The 27,748-nt window shown below is 36.5% G+C and overlaps 1 protein-coding gene and 1 long non-coding RNA gene across 2 annotated transcripts in view; one reads left to right on the top strand and one right to left on the bottom strand.

Moving 5' to 3' along the window:
* The window catches only part of LOC141492829 (uncharacterized), a 35,291-nt gene that overhangs the window by 6,335 nt on the left and 1,208 nt on the right, over positions 1 to 27,748 (bottom strand). Inside the window, exon 2 of the long non-coding RNA XR_012470059.1 lies at positions 26,236 to 26,323. This is a non-coding gene — a long non-coding RNA (uncharacterized LOC141492829). The remainder of the gene's footprint in view (positions 1 to 26,235; positions 26,324 to 27,748) is intronic.
* LOC141492828 (prolactin-inducible protein homolog) lies at positions 1,163 to 26,487 on the top strand. The gene is made up of 5 exons (XM_074193514.1): positions 1,163 to 1,240; positions 15,553 to 15,645; positions 17,764 to 17,869; positions 25,858 to 25,975; positions 26,252 to 26,487. The coding sequence occupies exons 1-5, from the start codon at positions 1,197 to 1,199 to the stop codon at positions 26,380 to 26,382; spliced, it is 492 nt and encodes a 163-aa protein (XP_074049615.1). The 5' UTR covers positions 1,163 to 1,196; the 3' UTR covers positions 26,383 to 26,487.

Below are 27,748 nucleotides of genomic sequence, written 5' to 3'. Positions count from 1 at the left end.
ATAGTAACTTAGATTGGAAGGAAAAAGTAGGGGCTGTTAGTCCTTCAAATAGGTGTGCAGACATAAAAAACAGTCTTTATTGTATTGTTGTGTTGGACCAAAACTCCAGGAAAGAATTCAGAAAGTAGTGGTATAATTCACTTTCAATGGTCTTTCCTTCTTCATTTATGTGTGGCTGATCTTCTGGGAAAAGTGGCCTCATCTGACATGCCTGTGTTTACTGGGCATCTGCTCACAGTTTAACTGACTTCTTTGAAGCCTGGACAGAGAAGAGATAGAAGAAATGATCACAAAAAGTATGTAGTTCCCATTCAACCTAGAGTGGTCTATCTAATCTTTCACGATCAAGCTTGAGAAGCTGCCTAGTACTGACTGGGAAAGCATGATGCCCATTTAATTTCAGGGCTGCAGTTCAAATTTATTCTAAATGCTTAAAGAAGACTGAAATGTGGCTGCCCCATAGCACACTTTTGAAGAGGGACAGAGTGAAAGGAGAGAGAAAATATAATAAATGGTAGTGGGGAGGAATGGATGAAGGGAATTACAATCAGCAACAGCAACTGTGGAAAAATATAGAAGTAACTTTTCTGATGGACTTATGACAAAGATTGGTATCCACCCCAGAGTCAGAGCTGATGGCTTCTGGGAAAAAAAAGAAACTGAGATGGAAAGTACTATTGAGAGATTTATCAGCCTATGTTCTTTGAGAGCCCGAGGAGAATCTCATCCACCAGCAAATGCACAATATTAGAAGTCAAGCTAAGTAGCCATACTGAAAGGAAAAAACAATTAGTATACTAAGGAAGACTGCATTTTGGTACCAGTTTCATCTTCTTAGGATACTTATTTGGCTTAAGTAGTTTTCTCAGGTTTTAGCAGTGTATGCAACCAATCAACAGCCTTCTGTTGCACTTGAAAAGTCTAATGAACCCCTTCCTATAGGAAAATTGGTCTGGAAACTTCCTAGTGTCTTAATGAGTGAAACTTCTGGGGGAGTTAAATGCAGCTAAAGAGAGATATGTGCAGCAGGGAGTGTGTATGCAGTCAAAGTAGGATTCCATTTTTGTTATTCAGTATGTAGAGAATTGTTGGGGAGTGGAGGTGGGAGAATGTCATTCAGTCAGCTAGAACATTTTGATAAAAGACTGTTTTTTCCCTACAGTACCCTCACTTCACTCCCACAGAAGAGGTAACTCATGGAAAAGGGCTTCATAAAGACTTCAAAATCACCTGTTAGCAGGTGGGTTAAATCCCAGCATGCCTATGCTGTCAATTCAATTGCAAGCAATACATTTTTTTTATCATGAAGCTTTAAGCTTTCATTTTTACCATTGCTTTTCCCAAGTATTTTCAAACATATTTCAAAGGAGTTTCACTCCAGGGCATCACCTCTTGTCAGGGTGGCAGGGCATTGGAGCAGCCATAATGAGATAGTGGGTCACCCTTGACACCAAAGGATAAATGCTTGTCAAATTGGTGAATAGAATTGAGTAGTGTCAGCTTCCAATTCATACTCTTTACTTAACCTTCTGTCTCCAAAACAAGATTTAGAGGAGATAATCCGAAGAGAGGAGGAAGGCCTTTGGCCACAATCAACATTGGATAGTAAGGAACACAGTGTGTAACTCTTTATTCTCCAAGTTAATGTGTAGGAAATTTTTGGTAGCCATCTGCCTGGGTTGGGTGAGAAGGATGGGAACATACTTGGGGCCACACAACTGTCTGTATCAGAAATGAGCTCTGACTGCTCTGTCTTTTCTACCTCCCCACCCCTACCCCCAGGCTTAGAAACGATTGTGTTTTTATTTGCACTTAACACAGAAAACAATACTAGCAAAAAGATGTCAGACTGGAGTCTGTGTTCATACACAGTGAATTACATAGAAAAATATCAGAACAAATTCAATAATTAGCATAAGAATTCAGCTGCAAAAGTCTGAGGCTTCTACATTATCCTTTCTCTGTTTGCTTTGTATGACTGAATTTCTGGGGAAGACTATCAATAAGTTATATAGCATGTTTGTGATTCCTAGATGTCTGTAAAATAAGTCCATAGTTGGTTCCAAGTCCAGGTATAGAAACAGCAAAAAAGAAACCTGAGCAGTGACAACCCCAAAAAGTGTGGTGTAGACACATAAGATTAGTTCTTGTATGGACAAAGCACAGATAAAAAGGAAGTTGCAGCATTTTTAAAGAAGTATAAAGAGTTTTATAAACATATCTGTAATAAGAATATAAATAAGGAAAGAGAATAAAGTTAGCTGCTATGACCATAGACCATAATGTACTGGTCATTAGAATTGAGGGTCAAAAAACTCATGTTAAAGTTACACCTGATACAATGACTAGTCTCTTGGACAAATCACTTAAGCTCCCTGTGCCTCAGTTTCCTCCTCTGAAAAATAAAGGAGTTGCATATGAGGGTCTCTAGGGTCACTTCTAATTCTGAATCTATGATTCTATCACATAATATTTTGTGTTGGGACTCCAGGCAGAAAGACTCATCCTTTTTCTCATCTGTAAAAATGAATTGAGGAAAGAAATGACAAACAGTCCAATATTTTTTGCCCAGAAAACCCTAAATGGGGTCAAGAAGAGTCAGATTAACTGAAAAGACTCAACAACAACAAACAACGATAACTATTGAATTCCAGTATTTACTCTCTCATCTCTATCAAGGACAATCTCCAAATTGGAAAATGTAGAACTAGCAGTGTAGTATAGTCAATAAGTATTTACTATGTCAGCCTCATTGAAATAAGGAAAAGGAAAAACAAATAAACAAAAAACCCCAATAAAAACAACTCCTGTCCTCCAGGAGCTAACATTCTTTTCTTTTCTTTTTTTACAAATATTTTATTTATTTTGAGTTTTATAATTTTTCCCCTAATCTTGCTTCCCCCCAGGGGGGCAGTCTGCTAGTCTTTACATTGTTTCTGTGGTATACATTGATCTAAGTTGAATGTGACAGAGAAATCATATCCTTAAGGAAAAAAAATAAAGTAAAAGAGATAGCAAAACTACATAAAAGATAATTTTTTAAAATTAAAGATAATAGTCTTTGGTCTTTGTTCATACTCAACAATTCTTTCTCTGGATGATGTGATGGTATTCTCCATCACAGACAGCACTGATGGAATGAGTAAGTCCATTAAGGTTGATCATTACCCCCCATGTTGCTGTTAGGGTGTATAACATTTTTCTGGTACTGCTCAGCATCAGTTTATGTAAATTCTTTCAGGCTTCCCTGAATTTCCATCCCTCCTGGTTTCTAATAGAACAATAGTGTTCCATGACATACATTTACCATAATTTGCTAAGTCATTCCTCAATTGAAGGACATTCACTTAATTTCCAATTCTTTGCCACCACGAACAGGGCTGCTATGAATATTTTTGTACAAGTGATGTTTTTACCCTTTTTCATCATCTCTCCAGGGTATAGACCCAGTAGTGGCATTGCTGGATCAAAGGGTATGCACATTTTTGTTGCCCTTTAGGCATGGTTTCAAATTGCTCTCCAAAATGGTTGGATGAGTTTACAGCTCCACCAACAGATTTCCCACATCTCTTCCAACATTGATCACTGAAGGAGCTAACATTCTAATGTAGTGGAATAAGTGATAAATTTGAAGACAGTGAAACCTGGATTTGGATCTTGGTCTTCACATATTCTGAGTTCTATACTCTAATATCTTTCTTTCCTTTTTAATTGAAGCAATATATGTGCTTCAACACTGCATCATACCTCTTCTGTTATCCACAGTCTTTTAAACATCATTGGGAAATATCATGCCTTCTTTAATCAAAGAATGGAATTCATGTGGGTCAAGTGACTTGAGTTCACTAAAGTCATATCTTGAATTCATAACAGGCATATACAGCTACTTATTAGCGACTCTTCAAAATTTTTGTATTATTCTTAACATTTCAAAGATTTTTTTTTGGTAGAGAGAAGAGAATGAAAAAGAGTAGAACAATTCAGTCTTCTCTCCACAGTGACTTATCATAATTCCATATTTTTACTCCAATAGAGTTTCAAAAATCTTTCCCTACTCCCAATAGTCTTTGCCAACTATAACTCATTCTGACCATGGTAAGATTGTGTTAAACACCCACTGGGCATCTTTCACTGAAGATACCTGATTGAGCCATCTACCTACACACCACTGAAGGGGAGAGCTATATTTATGTCCTTGATGGCAGAGGGCTAGAGCTCCTTCTCTCCTTTCCCCTTCATTCTTCTTTTTTAATGTAGATCACCCTCCCTAAAACTTCACCAGCAGCAGGTGAACTACTTTGACATTGATACTTGAAGCGAAAGAAAACCAACCTGGGAAGAAATTGTATCAGAGAACACAAGCACCTAAAGCCTAGGGAATGCTTTTCTGTCTGCCCAACCTGGGTAATTATTAAGGAGAAGTTTTTAGATTATTTTTTTTAAATTAACTCTTTTAATTTCTTGTTAAAAGCAATTGTTTTCTTTGTATTTTATGATTCCCAAGTGCCTTATTGTATTTTTACCCTCAAAACCTATTAGACCTAGATTAGCTCTACCCCAGAATACTGAACTTTAAGAATCCTGGAACTGTTCTTATAACTAAAGTATTTCCAAGTTAATCTTCCATTCCTGTTAGAGAAGGTTAGTAGAAAATTCTTCACACTTTTCTTTTAGTTTTTTTTTTTACGGGGTTAAGTGGCTTGCCCAAGGCCACACAGCTAGGTAATTATTAAGTGTCTGAGACAGGATTTGAACCCAGGTACTCCTGACTCCAGGGCTGGTGCTTTATCCACTGTGCCACCTAGCCACCCCCACACTTATTTTTAAAGTCTAAGTTGATTAGCAGCTTCTCAGTTCATCGATATCAAATGCTTACAGATTTAGAGATGCAAGGGACCAGGAGACCATATAGTAAAAACCCTCATTTTACAGTTAAAGAAACTAACAAATTTAGTGAGATTAAGTGCCATGCCCAGGGGCACATAATTAATAAGGATCAGAGGTGGGATTTAAACCCCATGTCCCCCTTATTTCAAGTATAGCATTTTGTCTATTTTGCTATATTTCTTTTCTTTTTCTTTGTTTCTGTTTCCTTCCTTTCTTTACTTCCCTCTTTCTTTTTTCTTCCTCCCTTCCTCCCTCTTTCTCTTTCTTTCTCCCCCCCCTTCCTTTTTGAGTTTCTTTTTGAACCTCTAGTACTGAGTACTATCCTGGCATATGGTGGGTACTTGATCAATACTCGTTGATTGACTGACTTACTACCAAATTATTATTATATCTATTTTCTCTCCTCATCAAAATCTGCAGGAATCATATCCAGCAGTAGTTGACCTGAAAAAAAAAACATCCCTACTTTGACTTCAATTCCTTTCCTCACAATCTTGATCCTTTAACAAGTTTCTATTTGACAGTGACATCTGCCCCTTGAATCCCTTGTCCCACTGTCCTATCAATTCTTATCTCTTTTCAAATTTCACCTTCAATTTACTGCTACATTTGCCTTCCAGAAGTCCTGTGGCTTAGTATGGGTGGTTTGAATCCCACCTCAGCCATTTGAATGTCTGTGTGACCCTAGATAAACCCACTTAATCTTTTTCAGTCTCAATTCTCTCAGCTGAAAGTTAAGAATAGTGAAATAATAATAGCATTTTTCTTACAGAGTTGATATGAAAATCAAATGAGATAATAAATGAGCATCAAATTGAAAAAGTTAAAACTATATACATTTTTATCCTTTTTGATTATGATGAAATCAGTTCAGCTGTTCCTCAATTCCCTTCAGCTATTTCCCAATACCTATCCCTCAATTTCCAAATTTTTGCCCATGAAAAAATGCAACTATGAATATTTAGGTAAATGTGAGTTCTTTTCCTTTTTCTTTGGGGTTTAGTTAGTCATGCAGAGTAGTGATGTTTGGGTTATGATTCCAAATTACTTTCCAGAATGGCTAGAACAAGTCATAGCTCCAACAGTGCATCAGCATGCCGGTTTTCCTACAGCCCCTCCAATATATATCACTTTCTTTTTTTATTAGTTTTGCCAATCTGATAAGTGTGAGGGGGAAGAGTAAAGTTGCTTTAATTCAAATTTCTTTAATTATTAGTGATTTGGAACATTTTCCCACTTGACTAAAAATAACTTGGATTTCTTTTCTTGAGGACTGTTACCTGTTCATATTCGTTAACAATTAACAGTTGGGGGGTGGCTCACATTCTTATAAAGTTTAACCGTTTTCTTACATATGAAATCAAAATAAAAATTCAGAAATGAGATTTTTATCAGGAAAAATTTAATACAAAGAATTTTTTAATTATAATTTCCCTTTTAATTTTATCTGTATTATTTGTGTAAAATCTTTTTAATTTTATGTTACCAAAAATCATCCTTTTTATTTTTTGCAACCTTATTTATCCCTTGTTTGTCCTGAACTCCTTCCCTGTCCATAAATCTGAAAGATAACATGGTCCTTGTTTCTCTAATTTGTTTATGAGGTGCCCTTTCATATCCAGGTCTCACATACCTTTGAAGCTTAAATGCAACTTTTGCTTTCTTTCTTTTTTTTTCCCCAATGGGCAAGGGGAGATGGAAGGAAAAAAAATAATTACTTGATATCTGAAAAAAATATTTTAAAAATTGTCTTCTTAGAAAAAAATGAGTCTACTTTTATAAATATTTAAAATAAAGGATCCTTGCCTTTGTTAGTGGAGTATGATATAGAAAGCAGTTTGGCTAAGGTAGTAAGATTTTGTAATTGGATTGGAAATTGAAGTATCAAAGCAATGTATAGGGAGAATCTACTTTTGCCCACCCTACCATCTCTCCTACACTAGGAAGGTGGGGAGGGAAGGGATAGTGGAGAGCACAGTGGATAATTAGGAAAATATTTGATTAGGAGTATGACTAGCTATGATTTTAAGAAATGAGAAGTAACAAAAGAAACTTTTCCATGATGTTGAGTTAACATATAGTCATGGCTAGAACTAAGAGGAAAAAAAAAACTAAAACATTTGTCTTGGTTTTGGCTCCTTATCTGGTGCAAGGGATCACTTAGAGCCCAAGGATTCAAAGGGGCAAATCTTTTATTAAAAAACAAAACAAAACAAACCATACTCTAATTTAAAGTATTTCCCAAAGCAGTTCAGGAAGATAGAAACAGAAAAAAAGGTAAAATGAAGATTTTAGGATTTAAGAAGCTTCCTGCCAAAGACCTAAAAACTTTTGTATTCTTCTTTCCCAGATGAATGCAGCAGGGGAGAGACAAAGTTAACCCAAACTGCCCCAGGTTTGCACTACAATTTCCTAGCTCACAAGAATCCTACCTCATATTGTGAGGAAAATGAAGGGTTAAGTCATATCCATCAAGTTCCACTTATCCTGGCAGTAATTCTATGTAAAGACAAGGAGATAGGTAAATTAAATTAGCTTTGCTTTCATGGTCCTATTTAGCTCAAGAACTCCTTTATTCTCAGAAACAAGGAAGAACAATGTTTCCTCCCTCTGTGATTTTATCATACACACTACTTTTGCTGCCTTGTTGACTTTTCCTGTATAACCGCAAAGCAGATATTCAAAGAGCAAGGTATGTGGAAGGTATCATTGCCATATGACCCTCAGGGCAAATTGATTAGTGTTATCTTTGCCTGTTGTCCTAAATCCTTACTTATAGCATATAGTGGTATTGGTTTTCTCATTCTCCCCAAAATCAGATGAATGGGTAGACAAGTACTGAGGATACTAGTTAGCTACTATCTCCAGAGATATAAATTAACTTCAAAATTTGATTTAGTTTGGGAAATCTCTTTCCATTTGTGTCTCTTTGTGTGTGCGTGTGTGTGTATGTGTGTTTGTGAATAAACAAACAGAGACAGAAGAAAAATTCATTTTCTACTTCAACAAGCACTTATGGACTTGACTCATTTCTGATCTAGAGAAAAAAAAATCTTTCCTAAGGAGGGAGGGAATTCAATATAGGCTATTCTGAGCTCCTCTGTACAAAGTGCCTGAGTCCATGGCCTAAGACATGATAGTCAGTTGGATCACATTCCCTCCTCACACAACTCTCTTTCCTTTGGATTCTTTTGACCTAAAGACTCCTCAACAAGATTAATTTCTAGATGCTCTGGAGAAAATTAGTTCAGAGTTTAAAATGCCCCACACCTGCCTCTCTTCCATCTCCTCACTCTCTTCTTTTTGCAATTTCCTCATTTTATTAATTTGCCACCTATATAAGTAAGGAAGAGCCAGCCCAATATCTAGTGATTGACCAAGTTTATAAGTCATAATAGAAAGGGTCTTTTACAGAGTATGATGAGGGCATTCCTGGGATTGGGGCTGCACATGAGCCCCTTTGAAAAAAATGCATTTGGAATTATGTTATACAATTATCCTAGGCTGAACATTCTTCACCAGGCACAAGAGAAGAAACCAAGAGACAAATTGCAAATTACCAGAACAAAACAAAAACAAAAAACAATTAGCATTGGAATTGGAACTTCCAAGTTCTCCTTCCCATCCTGAAGTTCTGATTTCCTATTAGGAAGGGTCATGAAGTACAATTTATGATTAAAGTTGTTTTATGAGGCAGTAGTTCAAAGACAAGGATTTGCTTCTCAGATTTTTTTTAGAAGAAAGGAATCTTTACAAAGAGCAGGAGAGTAGGAAGTCCATAGCCATCTGTCAAGAACAGAAAATTGGGATTGAAATAATATGCTGCTATATTGGATTGATAGAGAGGAGGGAGTTAAATATTCTATCTAATTCTATACAATACCTTGGTCTGAAAGCCAAAATACCCATTCTCAATAAACCACAATTAATATTGGCACCAGCAATATGCAAAGTACATTTCAAAATGACCCCAGAAAATTCCATGTAAATGAGCAACCCTTTTTATTCAAAACTTGTACTCATAAATCAGTGGTCTTAGAAATCATAAGAATAAAGGAGGAGAACATGTTAAAAAACCAAGTAAAAAATTGTCTTGTTTGGGTAGCAGATAGTTAATGTATAGTTATGTTAATCTGTCAGGGCCCTTGAACAATGAGTGTGGCACTTCGGCAATATGGGACAAGAATGACAATGTACCAATGCAAATCTGCCACTAGAATGAAGGGGTCAAGCAAAAGCTATAGAGTATCATACCTGTAGAGATGGAAGGAAACAAAGAAGTCATTTATTCTTCATTTTATAGATGAGAAAAGTTCTATCACTGAGTCCTCCTTATATCAAAGTCCACGTAAAGTCATCATGGCACTCTGAACTTAAAATTTCCCCAAATCCAGCAGGACGGGGTTTAAAAAACACACAAAACAAAATAGAATGAAAAATTAAACAGATAATACAGTGATTCTGTTCTCTGTCATCTGTTTCTCTCCAAGTCATTGTTTCTCTCTTTCTGTCTCTATTTCTCCCCTTGTCTTTCTCCATACCTCTGTTTCTATCTCTCTGTGTGCCACTGTTTATCTATATCTTACTCTTTCTCCGTCTTTGTTCCTCTCTGTGAGACCAAACTCTGTTTCTTTGTCTTCTGTCTCTCTCTGTGTGTCTGTTTTTGTCTTGGTCTCTGTCTACCTGTCTCTTTTTCTTAATCTTTTTTCTATTCCCCCCCTCCATTCCTATGGCATCCATCCTTTATCTCCAAAAATTGTAAAAAAAGGTAAGAAAGTAAATGACCAGAAGATAACATGGAGAAAATGACCTCTACTCATGCTCCTCTTCAGTGCTTAATTCTGCTTAATTCTCCCCAATTGTTAATGTTCTCTCACACTTCACTGTAAAATTATGTGAAAATGAACATTAAATGCAGTCTTCTAAGTAGATATGCCATCAAATGGCACCATGGAGCTTTAAGGAACTTTGCAGAAGAATATGTTTAAGTAAAGGTAGCTATAAATATTATCTAATTTTAAACAGTGGTCATGGAAAATAAAATCTAAGAAAAAGTTAGAGGATTATCAAGTATAAAAGCAATTTGTGACCTTTGAGAAGGCAACCATAGTAGAATTATAAAGGAAATTACAAAAGATTTGGGATTGGAGAAGTAAATATACTTTATGCCTTCCAGAATTCATTATTCAGAAAATGACTAAACTAAAAGAGTGGGGAATTGATGTAATAAAGTATTAGCCATGAGAAATTGTGACTATGAAGAATTCAGAATACTATGCCAAGTTATATTAACTAATATAGAGTGAAGCAGGCAGAACCTGAAAGAGAAAAATATATATGGAAACAAAAGAGATATAAAAAAAAGAAAAATAATGATTAAATACAAGAATAATTGAAACAAAGAATAACATTTGTGTCTTTAAGGAGATAAGGGATGGATGAGTAGATTCATTGAATCCCTTGGCTATTAGACTAACTTGCATAGATTTCCCTTTATATGAGACTACAAATGAAAGGTATGAAGAACAAAATTTTTCTTACCTTGAGAATATGACAAATTTGAGTCCCAGATTACAGGTGAAATATTACCACCCAGTCTAAAACCTGTCTTTTTTAACTAGCCCTCAAGTTCTGAATCATTGCTTCATGCCATCCTTACAGCTGGTCCACTATCCAATCATTTGTAAGTCTATTAAATGAGATGGAGAAATTCAGAACAGATAATCAAGCCTAAAATTGCTCAATTTATCCAGTTGATGAATGAAAAACAGCTTCTTCAATGAATCTGTGAGCTCATCAATGCAGATTATAACCCATTCAAGTCTTCTCCTCTATGATTTTTGTCCAAGTTCTTTAGAATTTCCATAGAAACTTCAACTTCCTGTTCTTTTTACATTCCCTGGGTACCAGTGCAGATGTTATCTGTTTTTAATCATTCTTTCTATATGACTCTCCCATTTCCTTTTCCAGTCACTTAGTTCTCTATGATATAACTTACATTACCCCTTGCTTGTTGTTTTTCCTTCATTTTTGTAGAGCACCATTTTGAAAAGTGATGTTGTGACTTGCAAGGGGATTGAATTTAGGTGATGCAGAGTCATTAGTCTCATTCTCTATTTTAAAATCATTAATGCTTAGTCACAAGAAAAAAGTCAAGGTGACTGATTATGGCTCAGGATACAATGGATGACAAAGACCTAAGAATTCATAGTGCATTCCTTAGACACTTTTATGGCCATTATGAAAAAATTGTTTTCATCTTCTCATTCTGCTAGGGAAGTATTCACATGCTTGACCTTGCTTGTATGTCATCATTGGATATATTTTGCAGTCTTTTGGGGGCTGACTTGGTGGGTCTCCTGAAATGTTGATTTCTCAATAGTTGAATTATTCCAGTATATATGCAGTCATACAATAGTGCTTAGGGAAATTTTGTTTTCTAAAGCTATTAGAGATTAAACCCAGCAATTTAGGAAGAAACTCTACCTAAATCTTTTATACCATTACAAATTCTATGCCTCTATTACTTAGGAATAATGAAGGAGAGTGTATCAAGAAAAATTTGAGGGAAGTGCAATGACTTTTTTTTAGTTTCCTGGTCAAGAGTAAGTAAATATTTAATCTAAAGATTTATGACTCTGTCAAAGAGTTGCATTCATGATTGATTGCAGTAGTTCCATTCGACTTTATTTATTATAGAACTTCTTTAATGGAGACAGTGTTGAATAGTACAGAGGCACAGAATTTAGAGCCAGGATAATTTGGGTTCAAATCCTACCACATACACGTACTACCTATATAACCTTAGGAAAGTCACTTAACTTCACTGTGACTCAGTTTCTTTATTTATAAACTGAGAATATTGGACTCAGTGGCTTCTGAGATTTTTGCTGCTCCAATCACTGACATATTAATCATTTACTGATCTTTCATTAGTAAAATCTTTTGTATTGTTTTTTGTTTTTATACCAATCTTATTTCAATATTACCCTTCCTATTCTCTACCATATATATATATATATATATGCATATATATTAATTAAATACTCCCTTGTAAAAAAGAAACACACTTGAGCAAAATCAAGTACATTTTAATCCTATGGCCCCCTATCTCTCTACCAAGAGAAGAGAAATCTGATTCATCTGTATCTTGTTATTCCCAAAGACTGGGTATTCACCCATGTTTTTTAGCATAATATGTGCATCTCTCCTTATAGTTTATATGATCATGGGAGTGGCATTGGAAGGGATCTTATAAATTATGTTGTTCAACCCTATCATTGTATAACAGAGGAAACAGAAGCCTAGATAGGATCACATTGCTAGAAAGTGCCAGAGATAGAATTTCAGTTCAGGTTCTCTGATTCCAAAACCAGTGCATGTTCCACCATGCAATATTTCCTTTCTAGGATCATGGTTGATCATTACAATTAACCAAAGTTGAGTTATTTCTGTTTTCTGTTGAGCAGTCTTCTCCAGGTCATATTGACCCATCTGATCTCATCTCTCCCCACTTTATTGAATACTCTGTCTCTCCATATAGTTTCTTTATCTCTCAGCTTTGTGGTTTCTCTGTAGAAAGAAGTTCTTTTTCCATGTGAAAAATCTTGGAGAACACCAGGTAAAATATATTGGGACAGATACACCCTCTGAACTATCTAGATGGCAATATTCATTGCCATCCACGGAAGAGTTACAGTAAGAATGATATATGTATTTTCTTTTCTTTTATGTATTTGTTTATTTGTTTGTTTATTTAAATTAAATCACCCTGATTTAATTTGAGGTTTAGGTTATAATTTCACCAGTGTTATCTTGGATCCAGAACTCAAAGTAAGACCATCCAACTTTGGGAGATTGTTAGTTTACCTACCTTCCCCCTTTTTATTTTATTTTTGTTTATTTATTTTATATTATTACAACAATGTTGTTGTGAGAGTAATCAAAGACCCCGCTACTCCCAAAAAAGATGAGAAACCTCAAAGATATATTCATTTTCATGTTTTTCCTGCATCTCTCTCATTTCTTTTCCCAGTTTTTCTTCTAACTCCTTCATTTGATTTTCAAAGTCTTTTTTGAGCTCTGTCATAGCCTGAGCCCAATTTCTATTTTTCTTGGAGTCTTTAGATGCAGGAGCTCGTGCTTCCTCATCTTCAGACTGAGTATATTGATACTTCTTGGGTTCATAGATAATGTATTTCTCTGCTTGCTAATTTTCCCAGTCTAAGCCTGTTTTGGGGGTGCTTCCTGAGCTTTTGGGACACTCTTACAAGAGTCTCAGTGTGTGTGGCTCTGTCCTCCCTCTTGGTCTGTAAATGACCACAAGCTCCCCACCTCTGCCATGGGGCTGAGGTGGGGGGGGGGCTTGCTGTTCTATGGGGAAGCCCGGACTGTGATCAGGATCTGAATGTGGTCAGAGCCCCAGAGTCCTGATCCAGGGGTAGAGGACAGAGTTTGGCAGTCTCTCTCTCTTCAATCCGCTCCCTAGGTTCAATGGGCTCATGCCCTGGGGGCTCATGCCCTGGGGGCTCCTGCTTACCAGCTCCACCTGCTTCTGTTTCCTGGATCTGGAATGCAGTGGCCAAGCAGCTTGCTGTGTGCCCTGAGGGCCGGGCTTCATGTGCTCACTCTGGCAGAGGTCCCCCGCTGTTCCCCCAATTTGTGCCTGGTGCTCCCTGGGGTGCAGGTCAGGAAACTCCCCGCTGCTGTGAGCTGCATCTCCCAGTGCCCTGGGGCTGCCTCCGGGAGGCTGAAGTTCTTTTGTTCTGGCGGGCCGCCCCTCCAACCCCGGGGAGCAGAGCCTTTCTGCTCTTTTCCAGGTTACCTTGAGTAGGAGAACTGCCTCATTGGGTCCCTCTGTGGGTTCTCTCTCGAAAATTTAGTTAGAGTCCTTAATTTCAAAGATTTATGAGAGAGCTCCTAGGACACAATCCACTCTTGTCACCATCCTGGCTCCGCCCTAAGATGTACTTCTTACCCATTCTAAATTACCTTCCTTTTATTAGAGACTTTTACTTTTAAGGTTAGAATTATTAGGTTTTTGTTTTTCTCCATTCAGTTTTTTTGTATTATCTTTCCTCATCTCTCCTATTTAAAAAAAAATAGTACTTGATTCCCTTGATTAACTATGTTTATATTAATTTAATACCATTCTAGTCCCACAGGCATTTTCCATGCTTAAAAGGTCAGAGTAGGAAATCCCTAATATTTATTTATTTGTTTTCTTTTTTTGGTAAGCCTAAGTGTAGCCTAGTTGCCTTAAGTGAAGTGCATGTATGGAGGATGGAGGGAGAATCTCCTCTCTAAAGCCCTAAATCAAGGAGGAGGATCCTGAGAAACTTTCTACTGTTATGATAGAGTACCAATTGGCAATAACAAGAATTCTCCTAGACTTTGTTCAGGCTCTCAGGTGGGTGTTGACCAAGTACTCCTTGGGGGGCTGGCTTGATGTGGGGATGGGAAGATGACTCACTTCCTCTCAGATGGAGAATTTCAGAGGCATTCTTTAGGATATAATCAGTATGAAATTGGTTGAATGACTCTGTGGGATTTGCAACATAAGTGGGATATAGCACTAAATCTATTTTAAGTGACTCTATGCCTGATAAGCCTAAGCCAACATATGAAACAGTAGAACAATACAGTGAAAAGAATCTTGACTCTGGAGCTGAAGAACATAGTTTCAGAGCTCACCTCTTAAGCCTGCTATGTGTGTGACCGTAGGCTGTAGTTATCTACAAATGAGGTGGAAGGGGAGAAGGGTTGGTCTAAATGACCACTGTAATCCTTTGCAGCTCTGTATCAATGATTTGTCAGTGATCAGGGGAGACAAGATAAAGGAAAACCTTGGGCATCTCCTGGACACCAGTGATAGGCAAGAATAAAGATAGGTGAGAGAAGGTATTAGTTGGATTACTAAAGTGGAGTAACACATTAAGGCAAGAAGTAGTAAGGTCAAAGAAACTCAAGGACTTTAATGAAGCAGGAATGAGTCTATGTAAATAGAGATCTATTTACATCAACTACAGGCAATATGTCTTTCCTTTTTCACTTGAACTTTCCATTTATTTTCACTTTTTTGGTAAAAGAAAGAAGACAAGGTAGAAGTGTGGAGAAAGGAAGTGATAACATTTCTATTTTGTTGGGGGTAGTAGGGTAGAGTTAGCTCTTCTATTTTCTATTCTACCATCTTAAAAGTAATTCTCATTTTAGTGAAGAACCAAATACCAAAAGAATTAAAGTAACAAACAGCTATAAGTGACAAGACCAATACCAGATTTCCTAACTTGCAATCTAATACCCTTACTTATTCTTGACTTTGAAGTCAACAAGGAGAAAGCCCTGCTTATGTGGGCTAAGTGAGGAAATAATATATTCATCAAAATCTCTTGAACACTCTCCAATTCTTCAAAATAAGGAAGACATGCTTAACTCCTCCCCTCCAGAGCATGCCAATACTTTATCTATGCTGAATGCTGATATTTTTGTGTAGAAAAACAAACCTAGTGGAGACAAACATAGATGAGAATGAGGCAGACTCAAGGCTGAGTCTGATTGGCTAGTTGTCTGCCCAACACTTGCCCTACTTTTCTTTTCCAGTTATAAATAGAATATCTAGGGTTAGTTCTCTAATTCTTGTAGATATAATTTTCTGTCTTCTTTCAGCATGTACTGTCTCCAGACCCTGAGTACAAGCATTACTGAAATCTCCCTGGGACTCTGTCTGCAACTACTCATCATCGGTGAAGCTGGGGTCATGTAAGCTACCCCTTCCCCAGTAAGCTACCCCTTTAGTCAGCCAGAATGGGTTCATCTTGCAAACTAGGGTCTTCACTTCCCTCAAGATATTATCCTACCCTATGTTCCTTTCCTTTAATAGTAACAATTGCACCTTCTACCTAGAAATCCCCTAGAAGGGGAAGACTTACCCTTTCCTAACAACTCTCTCCCAAAGCTGGTAACCAGAACTATATTTTTAGAGACAGAGAATAGAATCTAAAGTTGGCCCCAGATCCTACTTAAATCCTTTTCTTTTTCTGTGCTTTGGTTTTCCTCTTTGTAAATCTCTACTGGAAGGAGAAAATTGCAAAACTATGAAATGAAGAGATAGCTCCAGAGATTCTGTGATAAGAAAAATACTCAAGATCCTAGTTACTACATGAGGATAGCTGATATAATTTTTCCAATACCTGAAATTGGGAACATATACTTTTGATTAATCTGTACTTTTTCATGGGCACTAAGCTGAGAGACTCAAGTTAGATCTTGGATCTGGGGCAAATCTGTGAAGCAAGTAGAAAAAAGAAAAAAAAAGAACCTTGTGTCCTAGCTCCCTACCTTTGATTGAGCCTTCCTCCTGGAGAAGATAGATAGATAGATAGATAGATAGATAGATAGATAGATAGATAGATAGATAGATAGATGAATGGATAGATGGACAAATGGATACATAGACAGACAGATAAACAGATATGTAATATTTTTTTAGGAGGCACTCTCTGGTACTCTAGATTCCATGAGATGGAATTGGAGAAGAGATTCAGATAAAGGAGTCTTGGTACTCAATCTAATGATTAGCCCGTGTTAGACCTCATAATAGGGAAAAGGCAATGGGAAACATGAGGGTTCATGTATTGTGGGAAGAACAGAGGTTTTGTTCTTGAAATATCTCAGAAATGAAACAAGTTCTGGTTTCAAACAGGCAAACAAGTCATATGAGGAGCAGAATGGAAATGTAGAATGTTGGAGATTAGAGGGGATACCTATGTACAAGTAAGGATTATTCAAAAGAGGAGGAAGAAGAGAGAAGGATTTATGAAGAAATGTACCAGTGTCCCAAGTTATATATAAAGTAGAAACTTCACATATATATATATGTAGAAAGTAGAAATTATATATATATAATATATACAGTAGAAATATATATTATATATAAATAGAAACTATATACGTATATATATACAGAAGTAGAAAGTAGAAACTTTATATATAATATATAAAGTAGAAATTAATAATACAGGACTTCTAAGTTGTGTTTTTGGCTTAAGAAAAGGAAACAAATATCTTATTTTGATTGGAATACTCTTGGTCTTTAGGACACCACAGTCAATGCCTTAGAAAATCCTAGAGAGAGCAGACTCTGCCCAGGTTCCCTTGTTTTGCAAAAACCATACCTATATTCAGTATGAAATACATTGTCCAAAAATATTCAATTATTTTTGAAGTTTGAGTCTGTGAACCCTTTCCTTTAATACACACACACACACATACACACACACACACAAACACATACCCATGCACACCCTCCTACACGCATACCCCCCATCCAGGACACTTTTTAATTTGTTTTTTATCAGTAAAATTAAGGGTATTTCAGTTCCAATGAGTTCTCAGGCCCATAGGTCATTGCATCTTAATAGACCCTCATTTCTCACTGCATAAAACAAAGAAGTTTCTACTGATAATAGTCCCTTCCAAGTCTAAAATATTGGTTATTTTACTTGGTTGTTACTTTACAACCAGTCTAGATGCTCTAAATTGGGTCTATGAAGAATGAAAAGAAGGTAATCCCTAACTTGGTTCCTTAGTAGATAGAAATATGAACACATTCAATTGATAGCACTTCATCTTTTGCCCTCTGAGTTTCAGTTACCCTATCTTTTCTAGACAGAAATGGGGTTTGAAAATAGAAGATCCTTGGGAATGATACATAAAGACAAAATGGGTATCTAGACCATATGATCACATTTCTCCTAAGAGCCTTATCTTTATTTCTCTTCAATTCACTCCTACTCACAACCCACAACTTACTTGTTTCTTGATCTATATCTAATGAAGGAAAGGAGGAATTCTTTCTTTCTCTGTTTTCCTTACTAGACAAAAGCTGCTTGAAGTGAATGTGATCCCAATGGGACCTGCAAAACCAGGGGAGAAAATCGAATTGGCATGCTATGTTCAATCATATTGGACAGATTGTGCTCCGGTGAGTGAGAGATAGATTTTGATGAGAGGGAAGAGAGTAGAGGAAATCTGGAAGTGACAATCAAAGTGAGAAGGGAGTATAAAGGCTCATCAAGGCAATCAGCTCATTAATTTGATTGAGAACCTAGTTAATCAATCCCTTATAGAAGAAAGAAGAGAGGAGAATAATGAGGGAAAGGAAACAAGGCAGTGACAAGAGACAAGAGGGTATTTGAGAATTTAATGAGAGGTTTAAGGATTAAAATTTTCTCTACCCATTCCCATCCCTTATAGTCATTATTAAGAGTAGTAGATGATAGGAAATGAAAGAAGCAATCATATCCTTCTTTACAGAATCAGTCGGTAGAGGTAGATGAGTGGAGAAGTATATAAATTGAGAGGAAGAAAGGGTTAAAACAATCTTTGTTCCTAATGGATAAATAATGTGTCTCCTTGGAAGAATGTGTTTCCCATTTTATATTATTAAGTCTCCTCCCCAGTATTATGTAATCTACCTAAGCAGTAAACACAGTGACATCTAAGATAAAGCCTAAGAGGGGAAAAAAAGCTAAATTTGATCAGGTTTGAACCTTCAAATCATCTTTTTTTAGTGAATTTTCCCTGTCAACTACAATGCATTTCATCTGTAAGAAAAAGAATTTTTTCTTCATAGCCTGTCCTCACTGGGTTGGGGTCATTATTTGCCATTTTTCTTGTTCTTCAGGGGTCTCAGTAGAATAATCAACCTAGAATTGCCATACCTGAATGTTGCCATACCTCACTGCCACTCTCTCCTCTTTCAAAGTTTATTACTACCATGCACTCACTACCCCACACTCATCAATTACCTATTATCCCATTCCCTCATGGATCTTTTATTCTGCATTTTAAAATTTAGAATATGGAATAGTACCTTTTCTATGTGGGCACCATGAAAAACCACCCAAGATAGACTCTATCAAAACCAAAATTCATGAACTCCAAAAGAAGTGATTATTTTTATCAACTGTTCAAGAAGAAACTTTAGTTTAAATGAAAAAAGCATTTATTAGGGTAAAATCACAGGTAAAGTTACAAGGAAGGATGTATGTGTTCCCTGTAGCAGAAGATTTCTTAACAAATATGAGCTAGATGTAGGTACTTTTTTATTAATTTGCTGAGTCCAAGTCTTGCTTATCATAAATATAAATTATTTCCTACTGACTTGTGTTCTCTTTTGTTCCAAGTATCCAAAGTTAACATCTTCTATTTTATATTCCAGAGGGGAAAAGTCTTGAGTAGTACCAGATATTTCTCAATTCTATATGGGGAAAATCAGCTACTGTCTCTCATAGAACTCTAGTGCATAACTCTCAATTTACTCTTCCTTCACAATATGATATTTTGAGGAACAAAACATCTGTCCCGAAGGGCCATTTTCACTTCTTGATGTCAGTCACTTTTACATGGTTCTTCATTCCAGCATTCTTCTCTACTCCATAATACAAGGAAAAACAAAGTAAAAAAGAATTGGTTCAAAGCCACACTGACAATGTTAATGTTAATTCCTCACATATTTTTGAGAATAGCCTGAAAATCATAGAAAAATGTTTCTCAAATTTTCTTTGGATGTTATTGACTTAGGGGCACTTTTGTCTTCTTTCCTTACTTACTCCCTATTCACAAACTACACGATCTATTAATTAAACTATTAGTTTGGTTGGAAGAGATTAACCTGAAGTTGCCCATTGAAGGAGGCTTTGAAAAATTAGCAAATGCAAATGTACAATTTCAGGCCAACACATTCTAGACAAACTAATCAGTCTTTTCTGGTATTTTCGTAATGCATTTTTTTTTTTAGGATTTTGCAAAGCAAATGGGGTTAAGTGGCTTGCCCATGGCCACACAGCTAGGTAATTATTGTCTGAGGTCAGATTTGAACTCAAGTACTCCTGCCTCCAGGGCGGGTGCTCTATCCACTGTGCCACCTAGCTGTCCCCATAATGCATTTTTAAAGACAATGAGATCATCAAAATACTTCGGACCTCAATGAAAGTTACACCTCTTATAAGTCATTGAAAAGTGTTCATATTCTTGTAATATTTCTGGGGATTCAAAAGCCATCTTCTTTTGTCTACCTACAGCAATACATGAAAATATTTACTGGGAAGTTCTAATACTGAAATAACTGACTCCTTAGCAGGATATCTTAAAGTTATGACATTGTGTACTGCTCTGATTTAGACCTCTCATTTAAACTCTAGTTTGTATCTTCTTAGTCTTGACCTTGAATTAGGAGTATGCCTACCCCAAGCATATGAAGACTTCCTTTATCAAAATGGACAGTAGACAATTTGTTCCATTGGGCATGAAGGTGACCAAAGCAGAAACTGTGGGATTCTTAGAACTTGGTCAACTATTGAAGACACTGTATTTCATCCTGGGTCATCATCAGTCATCTAGACTTTTGACATCAGTTGTACGTGGATGAATCTGGGAGAGTGAGTAAGGCTGATGGCTTGGTGTAACTTCATTCAAATCAAATTCACACACAAGTCAATAATATATCACTGCATGACGTCATTTGATTTTCTTTGAAAATGAAGAATCATAACAAAAACTACAACCCATAGAATATGGTCATTATGTATTGACTGCTAGACAATTTGATGATGTCATTTACATATAATTCTTTCAGAGAGTTTCATAAGATCTACATCAGTTTCGTAACATCTACATCAGAGTTCTCTACATTAGAAAGGGCAACCTTCTCTTCAAAGGATCAGAAATCACTGAGGCAGATTGTGTACACTTCCCCACAAGCATACCTCAATTTCATTTAGTGGGGAAAAAAGCATTATTTGTACTGAATTTTTTCCTCATTTGATCCTCCCATGCTGTATAGATTGTGAAATCACAAAGAGTGGAACTTTTTTTTGGCTTCATTCTCAAAGTGGAGAATTCAGTGATTATTAGATGCTTTCTGTCACCATTGGCTTCTTTTTCTTCCTAATATGTTTAGATTTTCCAGAGTGTTTAGCTAGAGAATCTTTACTCAGTGTTTGATGTTCTACCTATGCTTTGTACAGATTGGAGTTGGTGCGAAAAATATTGACCCAACTGTTTCCAAGTTTCCCAAAAGACATTTTCACTTTCTCACACACAACTTAGACACAGTATTCAAAACCTGTCCATTTGCTGTAACCATTGGTTTCACATATGGATGGTGTGGTGCTAGTTGATAGAGGACCTGTGTTTTCTGGATGCTAATTATTAGGCCACAATTAGCACAAACAGCAGAGAATTAATACATACTTTGTTGCATCTCAGCTTCAAAGGCAGCAGTTATGCACTAGCATCTGTAATATAATGTACCAACACTCCCACCACTTTTGGTGTTGGCTTTTAGCCTTATCGAGTTGAAGAATTTCTAATTAGTGAGGTAACTGATCTTGATACTGTATTTTTAGTGAAGGCACTTGATAAAATAAATGAAAACATCATGCTCAAAATCATGGGAGCAAGGATACAACCTTGTTTATCTCCATTGGTGAAGGGGAAATCACAAGAGCACTGTCTTCTATCCACAACCAGGGTATTCACTCCATCATGAAACTGACTTATAATACTGATGAACTTCTCTAGACAGCCAAATTTTGACATAATTTTCCATAAACCCTCCCTGCTGATAGTATCAAAGTTCTTGGGAAGATCTGCAGACATTGTATATGTCTAGACTTCTTTTTACTCCTGGCATTTTTCTTGGGGTTTTCAGGAAACTAACATCATGTTGACTATCCCTTGATTCTTTCTGAAGCCACACTTGCTCTCAGGGAGGTGACCATCTTCCAGGTGAAGGAGAATTCTGGCAAGAATCTTATCAACAATGATTAAATATCCCTGTGATTGTCAGAGGGCAATCTATTCCCTTTACCTTTATATAGATGGACAATGGAAGAATCCTTGAATTCCAGAAGGATAACTAACTTGGAAAATATCAGTCAGGTTTCATATGAGCAATGGACCCCTCTCCCTACCTTGTAGATCTTGTCTGAAGTAGAATTAACACCAAATGTTTTGTCACAAGGAAGAAGCCTAATGCATTCAAAAACCTCTTCTTCAGTTGGAATTTAAGCATAAAGGTGGATTGACTTCAACTGGGGGCAAACTGTCAATGGTTTCTGAATTGATTGATAATAGTCTGTTAAGAACACTATAGAAGTGTTTAGTCCATCTCTCTAGGATACTGTACCTCTCACTAATCAATGTGATTCCAATAGCACTGGAGTAGTTAAGATGTAGAATATGATTTTGGCCCAGGAATAGCTTTTAGAACATCATAAGAACACTTTGAATTGTTACTGTGTACATAAAACTGAATTTCATCATCCTTATTGAGTCAAGAATCCTGCATCTCTTGTACAAAATTCACTTGTACTTTCCTGATGGTAAGGTCTAAGGAATTCTTTTTTTTTTTTGCATTTAGCAACTTCTGTATTTCTCCATCATTTTCATCAAATAAATCTTGATATTTGTGAGCATTCTGACCCCAATAAGCAAATGCAGTGCTGTACACCAAATCTCTGAAAGCTGCCCACTCCTTTTCTGTTCCACTGTTGCCAACTGTGTCTTGGCTCAATTTTCTCTCCAAGCTGGCAACAAACTCTTCCTAATCAGAGAATCACTCTAATCTTTTGACATTAATTCATTTTGTCAAAGGTGTTTTGTGTTGAGGCTGTTACTTCAGTTGAATATGAATATTTAGCTTGAGCATTGATTCTGTGATTAGTCAACATTCTGTACTATACATTGTCTTTGTCACTCTCACATCTTGTGTGTGTCTTCTCCTTACAATCACATGGTCTATGAGATTTCAATATTTGTTGCCTGCGTACATCCAGGAAGTTTTATTGTATTTAGGCAAATGGAAGACAGTATTGGTGATAAGAAGGTCATGAGATGCATAATACACATACACATAAATATGTTTATATACATAAAGATACACATACACACACAAACACACACACACACACACACACACACACACACACACACACTCTGTGCCTACCATAGCTTCTTGGAGCCACAGGTGGGACTTGGGTGAAGTTGAAACTAAAGATGGAGGAGGAGTCCTGAAAAGGGTTTGGCAAGCCCTCACTCCAGAGTTGCTGGTATGCTACCACATACACCCTAGTAAACTATGTTGCCAGATGGGCTAACCAAGGTTAAGGCTTTAACCCTTTTGGTGAGATGGGATAAGGTTTATTGAGAAGGCTTTCTCTAAAGAAATAGACAGATGTGAACAATTTGTTCTTATCAAAGCAGATAAAGCAGCCACTGTGGAGTTTTTAGAGCTTGGCCAGCTATAGAAGATACATCAGTCATTCATTGTATCCTTACCCATCACTAGTCATACTGAATTTTGTCTTGTCACTAAAATTTGTTGACTGGAAGAGATGGAGGCTAACAACATTGGATAAAAGTTACTTACATCCTTACTTAAATCCAATTCAAGCACAAGTCAAGACATCATTCTATGATGTCACTGATCCTCTTTGAAAATGAAAGACAAACAAGGTCTGTACTCCACATATATATATATTTTTTTTTGTGGAGGTATATTTTGTAGATACCATTCATAAAATAATGAAAACAGCTGTCAACTTAGATCTATTATCTAGTACAGGAATCCAGGTTCTAGCAATTTTGCAAGTTGACACCCACCCCAAATCATAGTTCAAGATATCTAACTATCATATTTACCTTTATCAGTCATCCAGAGGACACAATAGTTTAAAGAAATGCTCTTAATAAATAATATAGTAAATAAAATAAGGAAAAGCTTCCTACCTCCCACTTCCCCACCACTTACACACTTGGAGGATAGACAATCCTGTAAGTCACCACACCTCTAGTGGGAGGAATTCAGTTAAAAAACACATGTGACCAGAGCATATAAATGGAAGGCATATATTTAAGGGCAGGCATGAGCAGGCATATATACATGCTCAGTGAAATTTGTACCTACAATACATAGAGCTTCTTATGTCCTCTGATGATGATATTCAGCTGGATACTCATAGTCCCTGAGTATCTCTCTAATATGATCTTCTGGGTTTCAGCTCTTCAGAACCATTTTCTAGACTCTCATTGCTAAAGTGCAATGAGAGAAAACCTTCATGACAATTGACTATTAACTCAGTTTCACTGCCAAGGATATGAGCTACCTCATCTAGCTAAGAAAAAACTGACAGAAATTAGCCAGGTTACTTGTTAATGTTCAAATCTTTTCTTTTAACTTTCTGTGTTTCTGTATTTTAAATCTGTGCTCACAGATAAGAGAAGTTAGAAATATTTTTGTAATGTACATTTAATCTGTGAATGAGATACTATGTTCTTAAAACTTATTTCAAGAATTCTGAGGCAAAATAAACAAGCAAACAATAAATAGGAGTTCATTGGCCTACAAATATATTTGAAGAACAAAAAAAAATAATCCTAGAAGAAAAGTAATTACACCCTATTCTTTTTACTCATATTACTAACTTGATTACACTAAGAAAATCAGTTGCAGCAACAAAACCAGCTTTTTTGTGCTATATGTCACTGTCTCTCATTAAAATATTAACCCCAAAAGCAAAGACATAAAAATACAAAGCCACTAAGTGGCCTCAAGCAGCTGTCAACTTAGATCTATTATCTAGTACAGGAATCCAGGTTCTAGCAAGGTTCTAGGAGGTACCCTCTTTTCAATTTCAGGAACCCTCCTTACAATAACTTGCCTTTGTTGTATAATCCAGACTATTAATATCACCAACATTGACTAAATACCTCTGTATGTACTACAGGCAACATAAAATAGTGGATAGGGAGCAGACCTTGATGTCAGGAAGACCTAGATTCAAGTCCTGCCTCTAATACCTACTAACTGTGTGACCATAGACAAGTCACTTCAATACAAATGGCAATTCTCTAAAACCATAAGTTGTAAAGAAGATGCTAAAATGTACTGAATAAAGAGAGTTTCTTCCTCTCAGAGTTTCCTATACCAATGAAATCACAGGACCAGTTCCCCCTACAACAATCCTGGGAACTAGGTGCTATTATTATTCCCTTTTGACAGAAGACAAAGCTGATGCAGATGGAAGTTCAGTGATTTGCTCCGGATCTCATTGTCTGAGGTCAGATTTGAACTTAGGTCTTTCTGATTCTAGATTCAGGAATTGTGCTAGATTTTGGGAATTCAAGAATAAAAATTCACCAATCCCCAAACTCAAAAATTTACATTTTATTTTGAAGGGTATATATGCAGAAAATGAATGTACAAAGAAAATAAAAGAGCATTAAGAATTGAAAGGATGGGGGAAAGCTTCATGGAAGATGTGTAATTTAAGTCTCAAAAGAAGACATTTCTGAGAATTGCAGTGGGGAGGACGGGAAGTACTTTTCTAAGTATGGAAATGGCAGGAGCTGTAGAAGAGTTCAAGATTAGAGATAGAAAATATGGGTTCAAATCCTAAATCTACTATTTACTATTTGAGTAACCCTTCCCTCTTTAAGCTTCAGTTTCCTCATCTAAAAACAAGGGGATTAAATAAGATTTTTATTTCAAATCACCCTCCCCAGTCCTAAATCCAATGAATTTTTCAAATAAGGGAAATCTTTTCATACTCTGGGAAACAAGAATGAGTTGTGCTTGTTTTTTAATATCTTTTCAATTGATGCCATATGTGTGTATTCACTGTTTAGTGATTTATTGGGTACATAGTAAGTACTTAATAAATTCTTTTTGTTTGTACATTCATTTCCTCACTTATATATATGTGCCAGTATAATTACTCTATTATATAGGTCACTTTATTGACGTCTTCCCTATTCTCTAACCTCACACCATTTCTTCAGTTAATTACCAGTTTGTGATATTGCTGTTTCTCTGCCACCTGTTTTCTTCATCCTTATCTCTCACATTCCTCATACAAAGTGCTAAATACTCACTTTGATGCATTATTTCTGTCTCATTCTTCCTAGGTAAAAGTCAACACTCAGAGCAACTCATCCATTGACTTCCCTTTTGGAAATTTCAGTTATTCTTATTGTGCATGTCCTGGGGAAACTAAAACCTTCTACTGGACCATCCAAAGCAGGAGTAAGTGTTGGGCCACCAGGATTGGAACAGGGCACAGAGAAGGTTTTAATGGCAACAAGTTTGAATGGAAAAGGAAAGGTCAAAGTAAACAAATGATCAAAGAAGCGAGATGTTGGGCATGGAGTGCAGTGGACTGAGATGAAAGAAAGGAAAAGCAATGGGCTGGAAGTGAGTCTGAAGCATAGAGATAGTATTGCCTACTGAGTTTCAGGAGTCTGCCCATGAGGGCTGAGACATTTTTTTTAAGGACATTGACTTACCCCTTCTCTCCCCCAGAAACTGTGAATGTAGGATGTAGAGTTGCTTTCCAGCTGGATGATGTTTGTCCTGAGGGCGAGAATTCAATTCCTCCCCAGAAAAAAAGAATATCTGGCATTAATATGAAGACCTTGAAAATAATCAAATGAACTATAAGCCCCAAGTACTCTTCTTTCCCCCCAATATTTGTTCATCCTGTTATTACATAACCAATTCTGAGCATCCATGCCCAGTTTCAAATATAAAATAAAGGTATCATACTTCTGTGCCTACCTATGTTCCATTTTAAATTTTTCCCCAAACACCAACAGCTTGCAAGACCCCATGACACTGTGACTTCCTAGACTATTCTTTGTTCAAAACACTTTTACACAGCAAATGAGAGTAGAGATCAATCCTACATTTGAAAAATGGAGAAATAAAGATACAAGAAAGATTAAATCATTTATCCAAATTCACTCAGGAAATTAGTTGAAACAAGATGAAAATCTTTGTCTTAACTCTTCATGAGATTCCTCTAAACTGAACCCCTAACCTCAAAAACAGACATAGGATATAGAGACTCAACAATGAAACACAGGTTCCTCCAGGATATTGATGATGAAACCACATCATTTCTCTTTAGAGGAGTGGGGAACTATTGGAATAGAAAAGGAGATACATTATTGGAGATGCTCAACATATCAGATTATTTTCCTTGACTGTTCTTTTTGTTACTAAGAAGAATTTTATTGCCAAGAAGGAAAGGTTCTGGGAAAGTAACAATATTTGTTTGGGTTTTTTTATTCCCTCAAAGTAGTAACAATTAAACTGTTCTAGGTCCAGCAAGTGCTCTATAAACTTCATTAATAAAATGAATTTATTAATGATGAGAGAAAAAGTAAATGGAAGAATCTATTCTAGAACATTATTTCCCAGTGTCACCTAGTTTCAATGGGAGGAATCTTCTCTGAATTGCTGCCCAAAAATGTTCTCCCAAGATCTGTTTTCCCAAAGTTCACTCCACTGTTCTCCTAGGTCCACTGTAAAACTACGGCTTTTTGCTAACCTCTAGGTGACAGTGGATAGAGTACTGGATTCAAGACAGCTCGAGTTTAAATCTGGTCTCATATTAGTTGTGTGATCCAGGGGAAATTAGTGAACTTCTGTCTGTCTCAGGTTCTGTAGGTGTAAAGTTGGGATAATAATAACACTTAGCTCCCAGAATTGTGATGTACAAAGGAAATATTTCTAAAATATGTTTAAGTATCCAAGTGCGATGTAAATGTCAGCTGTTGTTTTTAATATTGCTTTCTCCTTTTTTTCTTTTGCACGATCCTCAGCTGGCTTCTCTATTCAAATGCCACGGTGCTGAAAAAGTAAAAGACTAAATGTTCAGCTCATAATTCAGCCAGAAGTTACAACTTTCTTCCTAGACATTTTGCAGAGCAGGAGTTTTGTTTTATAGAAGCTTCTTGGAGTTTAACTTCCCCTGCCTAGGTACAAGACACTTACCAACACTTCTGACTGAATTTG

Source organism: Macrotis lagotis, chromosome 7 (assembly GCF_037893015.1).
Source record: "Macrotis lagotis isolate mMagLag1 chromosome 7, bilby.v1.9.chrom.fasta, whole genome shotgun sequence".
Classification (NCBI taxonomy): Eukaryota; Metazoa; Chordata; class Mammalia; order Peramelemorphia; family Peramelidae; genus Macrotis; species Macrotis lagotis.
Note: the sequence above shows the minus strand (reverse complement) of the source record. Positions and strands in the feature narration are given on the sequence as shown.

Bases quoted from the DNA above. Each gene is read 5' to 3' on its own strand.
- LOC141492828 (XM_074193514.1), top strand. From the start codon at position 1,197: ATGGAAAAGGGCTTCATAAAGACTTCAAAATCACCTGTTAGCAG. The intron at 15,646-17,763 runs GTAAGCTACCCC...TTTCCTTACTAG, and splicing joins ATCGGTGAAGCTGGGGTCAT to ACAAAAGCTGCTTGAAGTGA. The intron at 25,976-26,251 runs GTAAGTGTTGGG...TCTCTCCCCCAG, and splicing joins CTGGACCATCCAAAGCAGGA to AAACTGTGAATGTAGGATGT.